This window comes from Pinus tabuliformis, chromosome 1_2 (genome assembly GCF_031772625.1).
Source record: "Pinus tabuliformis cultivar Carrire ecotype Pingquan chromosome 1_2, CPIR1, whole genome shotgun sequence".
Lineage (NCBI taxonomy): Eukaryota > Viridiplantae > Streptophyta > Pinopsida > Pinales > Pinaceae > Pinus > Pinus tabuliformis.
In genome coordinates, this window is record NC_142298.1 from 378150297 (window position 1) to 378158725 (window position 8429).

The following is an 8429-nucleotide window of genomic DNA, read 5'->3' on the forward strand; positions in this document are numbered from 1 at the left end:
CTGTGTAAAGCACGGATAGAAAGTAGCTTAAGTTGAATTAGAAAAGTGAGAAAAATCTGCTTGAAAGACTAATGATGATGGTTTGCTCTTTCTAATTCTCTACTTCAGCCATATGTACTATGCAAAGTATGATTAGAAAGTAGTGAAAGAATAGTCTAAGAAGCACTTAAAATCAAAACTCTACTTTAAAGACTAGTAGTAATATTTTGCTCTTTCTAACTCTCTACTTCAGCCATATGTACTATGCAAAGTATGGTTAGAAAGTAGTGAAAGAATAGTCCAAAAAGCACTCAAAACTGACTGCAGGTTAGTGATATTCTGATCTTAAAAGATAACAGTTTATGATGAAGATCATTCATGTGTTAGCAGCTCTTTGAGAAATAAGATTAAAAATCAGCTATAAAAACAAAAGCAGCACTTGAATTTGTCAACTTCAAATACCATTAGTTTGTAAAGCAAACACACACACATAAAAATAAATCCCGGGCTAAAAGAAACCTGCAAAGAAATAACACTGATCAGCTTGAAAGAAAGGAAAACAAGTAAATGAAACTATACATGCTTAAGGAAATGAATAAGAAAATAAAGAAATACTGCACATAAAATACTTTACAGAGGCTGAGATGAGCAGGGGCCCTCTATTCATTCAGCCACAAGAAAACTCAAAGATCTGGAAACTTCAAAACAGTGCTATGTCTATTCCTCCATTTGCAAAAAGTGTACAAAACAGAGTGCTAGGATAGCACTAAAAAACAGAGTTCACAACGCTCTTAAATTTAACACAAGTTCAGAAATTAGAACTAATAAAAGTCTGATGAGCGTACGCAGACGCAGCTATTTATAGAGGTTTCTAAGATAGCCTACTCGTACAGCTAATTAACTGAAAAACAACAAACAGTCATGCGTATTTATGGTCCCTTGACACATCATACGGCTGCGTGGATGAGTTTAATGCTTCTGTCGTCATGGGTAATGAATCCCATGTTGGATCATGTCCCCTGCCACCTGTAGAACGTGGACAAGTCACCGTTTAAGATGACGTGACCAAGCAGCTCACAATCACCGTTAAACAGCCTTGAGTTGACCGTAACTTGACCAGCTTTGACCATGGGTAAAGATGACATGGATGGCTGGAAAAATGGGACAGGAACCTCGAGCACGTTGATACCTAAGTGCCCATGTGGCTCATCTAGCAGACCGACACGTGGAACATTGCGTTTAACAAAAAGGCTGCAGGATCTTCAGATAGCTGCAAGATCGTCAGATAGCTGCGGGATTCCTGCAAGTAAGTCAAAATCTAAACAAATAGTCATTCATTAGCAAAACTTGCTTGATCATGCTTAATGACACCTAATGTAATGATCTGGGTGGTTTTATGGTGAAAATGAGGCAAAAGTGAAGGAAAGATAAGGAAAAACTGAGGAAAATGGTAGACAAGTAGGTGTAGAATAGAGGCTCTACACCGGCAGCCACAATATCAAAGAGAGGTTAGATAGATTTCTCGTTCAGGAAAGAATCGCAGCAAGCTTCTCATCAATTAAGAGCAAAATTATTCAAGCTTCGGCTTCTGATCACAAACCTGTGGTGATGAATTTGGATAAAGGGAGAAACTTGGGGCCTCTCCCCTTCAAATACAATAAAATCTGGGATTTTAAAGAAGATTTCCGCATCCTCATACAAAAACAGTGGGCCAAGGAAGTATTTGGATCGCCCCATTACATCTGGGAAACCAAATTAAAATCTTTAAGGGCAGTCATCAAACAGTGGGCAAAGGAAAATGCAGCTATGGAAAACAGAAAAAAAGCAGATCTTTACACGCAGATGGAGCAGTGGAATCAGGAAAAAGAGAACAGCCAATACACAAGTGAAGATATAATCCACGAAAATGAAATGTACAGGGAACTATACAGACAAAATAGAGCTGAGGAAGAGGAACAAAGGCAGAAATCGAGGTGCCTGTGGCTGAGGGCTGGAGACAAAAATACCTCTTTCTTCCACAATAACATAAAGCTCAGGCGCGCCGGAAATCAGATAGACAAAATAGTGGCAGAAGGAAAAGAGATCAGTGATCAAGAAGGAATTAAAGAGGCAGCTTTCAATCATTTTAAATCTCTTCTTACTGCAGCCCCCCAGCAGTCGGACAGCTCTGATTTTCTCAGCGTTGTCGAGAGTAAAATCACAGACTCTCAAAATAGAGATCTGGACCAGGACATCTCAGAAGAGGAAATTAGATTGGCAACCTTCAGTATGCAGCAGGATAAGGCCCCGGGCCCTGATGGTTTCACGGTCGCCTTCTTCCGAAATCATTGGGATACAATTAAAAAAGACTTTGTGCGGATGGTAAAAAATGTCTTCAAAAATTACAAGATGGGAGAAAACACCAAATCCTCACACCTCGCTCTCATCCCTAAGGACGTTAACCCCCTTTCTTTTGACCGCTTTCGGCCAATCTCCCTTTGTAATGTCTCTTACAAGATCGTCACCAAAATATTAGCCAATAGGCTCAAAAAGCTCCTTCCTCATCTAATCTCAGAGAATCAAGGGGGATTTGTTCCTCATAGGCAAATCACAGATAACGTCATCCTGATACAAGAAGCAATCCACAGCAGCATCAGCAGGAAAGAACGAGGCATGATAATCAAACTAGACATGGCAAACGCTTTTGACAGAGTTGATCACCACTTTCTAACAGCAGTCCTCAAAAAATTCGGGATCTCAAAAAATTTTATAAGCATCATCATTGGGTGTATCTCCAATCCCTGGACTGCTCCCCTGATCAATGGTCGTCCAAGCAGTTACTTTAGAAGCACCAGGGGACTGAGGCAAGGCTGCCCTCTCTCTCCCTTCTTATACATCATAATGGCGGAAACCTTGAGCATTCACTTAGAAAATCTTCGCAAGCAAAAAGAGATCACTGGAATTGGTATAGAGAGAGGGACTAAAGAAATTAACCATTCGCTCTTTGCGGATGACACCCTACTCATTGGGGGAGCCTCAAGTCTAATGGCAAAAAGATTCAAGAAAGTCTTGGATGCCTTCCTAGCAGCCTCAGGAGGGATGCTGAATAACAAAAAATGCAAGATATATACTTGGAATGTCTCTGACCAAATCAGGCAAAGAATATCCTTGATATTGGACATCCCAGTGCAAAGGAATTGGAGTTACTTCTCTTATCTGGGCCTGCCTTTAGCCAAAGAAACAGTCAAGGCTGAGATTTGGGCCAAACATATAGAAAAGATGAGAGGTCTCCTTCAAAGCTGGGGAGTGTCTTGGCTAAATTTGGCTGGTAGATCGACCCTTATAAAGGCTATCCTCTCTGCTCTCCCCATCTATCAATATGCGGTTACTTTGGCTCCTGCCAGTATTCATAAGCATATGGAACTAATTATGAGAAGCTTCCTCTGGCAGGGAGGAAAGCAAGAGTCTAAAAAATTCAGCCTTGTCAAATGGGATCAAGTAATTCTTCCATACGAAAAGGGAGGCCTAGCCATTAAAATCCCGAGCCTCTCCAACCGTGCTATGGGTTTCAAGCTGATCTGGAGAATCCTCATTGGCAAAGGCTCTTGGTGGGTGGAGGTCTTGAAAAGAAAATATCTCAATGGATCGAATTCTAATCTCCTCTCCGAAACAATAGCTGAAAGATCTTGCACTCCTGTCTGGAAGCTCATCAAAAAAGTTCTCCCTCAATTCAGAGACAACATTTCCAAAGTGCCTGGAAACGGTAAGGATATAAACATCTGGACTGATAGAATCATGGGTGCCAAACCAAGAAACCTCCTTCAAGACCTCAGACCTCTGCAAATTTGGATGGAAGCTAAAAATTTAACCTCCTTGTATGATATCTCAATATGGGACCACAACATCTGGCAAGATTGGAAGGACCTCCAAATTCCCAATGAACTCAGAGATCATTGGTCCAATCTTAAGGTCTCTCTCACAGGCTCCGCCCCCACCAACATAGGGGCTGAAGATAGGTACATCTGGGATCCCAGCGGAGGAAAATTTACTGTCAAAGAGGGATACAAATTTCTTCAGGCATCCACTTCAACAGTCAAATGGAACCTCTACACAACTGTTTGGAAATCAGAGTGCCTACCAAAGATCAAACACTTCAATTGGACTCTTCTTAAAGGCAAGATTCTCACAGCTGAGAATCTTAGGAAAAGAGGGATTTCGGGCCCCTCAATATGCTGCTTCTGTCGTGCTGAGGAGGAAAGTAGTCATCATCTTTTCTTCCTCTGTCCTCTCGCCCAAAGCTGCTGGACTCAGATTACCAGACCAATGGAAATTGGAGAGACTTTTGACCAGCTCTCCTCTCTCCAAAAAAATTGGGTGAAATGTTATCCTTTTCCTAAGAAAGGCAAAAACAACATCATCCGCTTGTGGAAATGCATCCCAGCTACTCTCAGTTGGCAAATCTGGCTAGCTAGGAATAATTGTATTTTCAATAACAAGAAGCCAAACCCAGCCCGCATACTGGCAAAAACTATAGCGCTCATCTCTGAAACAATAAGTGCTAATTCCGTCGCTCCCCCAGATCAATCAAGCTGGCACAAAGAAGAGACTGATTGGTACAACAAATTCTGCATCAGTTATATTAATAACCATCAATCTCAACCCAAAGCATACACGAGAAGGATTCACTGGAAGCTCAGAGGCACCAAGGAAGAAGTAAGTCAATGGATTCTAGACCAGAATCGTCCCACTCTGCATTTTGACGGAGCCTCTAAAAACAATCCGGGGAAAGCTGGAGCAGGGGGTATTATAAAGGACCATCAAGGCAAAATTCTTGTAATCTATGAATGGGGATTGGGCCAAATGTCAAATAATATGGCAGAAGCTTACAGCCTTCTCCTAGGTACCATCATCCTGAAACGGTTGAGAATTAGGAATCCAATCATCCTGGGAGACTCGGCCATCGTTATTGCAGCCTTGGTTTCGGGGGCAGAATTCAAAAAAGCGGCCCTCAATAATATAAAGCTCAGGATTGTGGACAACATCAGAAATATGGGGGACACGACTTTCAAACATGTCCTAAGAGACAACAATACAGAAGCGGATTCCTATGCCACCAAGGCCTCCAACAGACAGAATGGTCAAGTTCGGGAAAATGACTCCATCTATGAAAAATCAATCCCGTAGTTGGCTTAGCTGCCTTTCAAATCCTCTGATTAGTCATATCAGTATGTCTTCGAACTCAAGTCTCATCAGTCATCATATCTCCTCTTGTGCTCTCTGTCCAAAATTAGACAAGCCGCACGCAGTCTGCCACATCTCGGACTTCGTTCCTTCCTTCTCCTCGCTTGCCACTCAATCAACCTGGATCGATTATGGGACCTTGACCCCTCAGGCCTCTCGTGACTCTCTCAAGCAGAAATTAGGTAGGAGTCCTTTCAAAATCCCCATAGACTGCATCAAAGATCCTAAGTATGATCCCAAGCCCGGCCAGATCTTTGAGTATATTTCGTCTTTTCTGCTTGCTCAGCCTACCTCTCCGCTTTATATATCTCCGAACCTCTCCCTCTATGCGCATATCAGAATCTCACTCTTTAATTCGCAGAAGAGCAAAGGTCCAGTCTTTGGTAACCAGCACCAGGAGTCCTGTAGCAAGCGTGGTCGCCATCAGTCCAGCATAGTCGAGAGGCCGCCTTCAAAAGTCTCCAGGGGTAACTTCTGTAATCTCCAGGCTCTGTTTCTGTTCTTTGCTAACCAGAGGTCCTTTAATTTGGTAAAACACAGTGCTCGGTCGTTATACATCTGTGTGGTCTCTTCTCTGGTCTGTGCCCGCCTCCAGTTATTCTCCTCATATTCTTCCTGTCTCCCTCTCCCTCTTTACTCCCCCAGATTCTTCTCCCTGCTCCTTTATTGCATCCTCTCCCCCAAAAGCATTCTTGATATGGCCGCGAATCCGGAAAACAGAGATCAAGCTGAGAATCCTCTGGATCGAGTGATCACAAATAGCAGTTGCACGTTATGTAAAGCCCATTGTTTTATGATAGCAAGATTCGTTAAGCATTTCAATGAACTCAAAGAGGAATATCAAGCAGACAACAGATCAAAGAGAAAGAAGTTGGAAAAACAGAAAGCAGAGATAGAAAGTTTAAAGGAAAAATGTAACCACATGGAGGAAGCAATCGCTCACATCAAATCTATCACTCAGAGTATGCAAGCCGAGACCTCAACGAGAGCTAGTGTAAAGAAAGAACCTCAGATTGATGACTCTGTTAACCAGCTTTAGCAATCTGTCTTATGTCTTGTAAATTTTGTCTTCTTGCAGGTCTGTATGTACGACAATATAGCCGTTTTCTTTTTCAATCTGTTCTTCTCAAGTCTTCCAACAAGGAGTCAGGGTCTGCGAACCCTTTTTGGATTTCTCCTTACATATGTAACAGGACTTGGCTCCTCATAGTTTTTATAATATATAAGTACCCGATCTTGTTAAAAATAATAATAATAATAATAATAATAAATTTACAATATTTAAAATAAATTATAAATATTGTAAATTTAGTTTTGTATTATTAATAGGAAATTTATTTTCAAGTCAGATTTTGTTTCACATTATTTTTATTATTAGTTTAGATTCATTCGTGGTTTATAATTAAGTTTTAATTTAAATTATATATAAGTATTATTATTTTTAATTTTAATATTGATTAACTCAATTTGATATTATATTATATAATGTTTATGAGTGCAACAATTTTAAATTATTAAAATAATAAATTTATTATTTTGTAATTTAAATTATTTTTTATTTTTTAAGGATATATTATTTATGAATAAGTTAAAAATAGATAAATTTAATTATTATTTGTCGAAATTATTTGTTCTTAAATTAATACAAATTTTAGTTCAATATGTGATTCATAGGAATTAAATTTTTTGGAGTTTTAATACATTTCAAAAAGTTAAATGTATCATTGAAATTTCAACAAAAAGAGTCTTTGCTTCATAAGAAAGAAAACATTAATTTTACTATTCTACTACATTTCCTTTCCTTATATAAATTAGAAACATTTAATTGCAATTTATCTAGAAACAAATCAAGCAAATATAGTTTTACTATTCTACTTATTTTCCATATCAAAATAAAAAATCTTTGACCACAATATTTCCAAAAGAAACTCGTCTAAATATAGTTTTGAAATTTATATACAATATTTTTGAATTGGGTTAGTCTTTTTCCTTAACAACTTTATAATATAAATTGATTAAGAGAACAACTTTATAATATAAATTGATTAAGAGAAGTACAATGATAAGCAATACGAAATATAGATTTTAATGACTCAACATGTGCATTGTCATAATAAAATGTATTACTTATTTTTATCTTTCTATGTTTTCAATGATTTTTATATATTTAAAAAAAATTAAAGAGATACTCTCTTAACAAATTATTGTTGTCTACCTAGTATATCTTGTACATAATTATATATTTTTTGTTAACATTCTATTATAAACAACCTTGTTTTGGTGGAACATAATAACTTACAATGCACTATAAAAGAGAAAATGCTATACTTTCTATACTATAAGGTCCCTCTTTTGGAGAAAAACCTTAGGTGGCAACTACCCCCACATACCAGTCAAAATCATCATCCCAAATGGAAAAAGGTCTAACTAGGCCCTTACTAGGTGATATTGCCAATGTTGGCTTGGTCATTTCCAAGCATCAACATTTTTGACACTACAAGGAGGGTAGATTGACAAGAAAACCCTTAGATTTGCATTTTAAATTTCTACTTTAGATGGCCCCTTCCTAAACCCCTATTTGGAGGTGTGTCTTTGGATGAGTGTCACTCCATTGAAAATAGTCAATCTCTTACCAGAGAAGAAGATTGATGATGAGGAGAAAATATTGCATATGACCATGTATCTCAATTTTGTACATAACTATATTTCACATAACATGCTTCATGAAAGTCTTGCATCTAAGATTCTCACTGTTACTTTCAAAAATTGTGTTAAGAAATGGTGTAAAACACTTTAGATTGCTCTAATTTTAATATTTAAAAAAACATTAATAAGAAACATAGAAAATCAATCCCATAAAGTGCAAAGTACATAGAGTAAGCTAAAACAAATCTTTCCATTAACACTGCGACTTTTATGTTACAACTGCTTCCATCACAGCTCAACTTCCTATATGAATTCTCATCAAAATGCAAGACTACCAAAAATATATATTGGAAGTATGGGGCATCTCTTTCACTTCACGACATTGATCTATTTATAAATTTACATTTGGGCGAAACCTGACCAAAAACCTTTTAGTAGTAAAATATTACTATGGATAGTAAAAATTACTATGGGCTAAAACATACAAAATAAGCCCAATGGATTTCCTTCTTCGTATTTTGTGTGCTAACACTAGATGAACTTCATCCGTGCTTACCTTTTGTGTAGTGCTCCTCTGTACAAAT

The 8429-nt window shown here is 38.1% G+C and overlaps 1 protein-coding gene across 1 annotated transcript; it reads left to right on the forward strand.

The window, feature by feature from the left end:
- The first annotated feature begins 1785 nt into the window (after positions 1 to 1785).
- LOC149205953 (uncharacterized) lies at positions 1786 to 5142 on the forward strand. Its single transcript, XM_089397545.1, has one exon. It carries the CDS (start codon positions 1786 to 1788, stop codon positions 5140 to 5142), a length of 3357 nt encoding a protein of 1118 aa, XP_089253671.1.
- Positions 5143 to 8429: the final 3287 nt, after the last annotated feature.

Coding starts and splice junctions, on each gene's coding strand:
- LOC149205953 (XM_089397545.1), top strand. CDS start 1,786: ATGGAAAACAGAAAAAAAGCAGATCTTTACACGCAGATGGAGCAGTGG.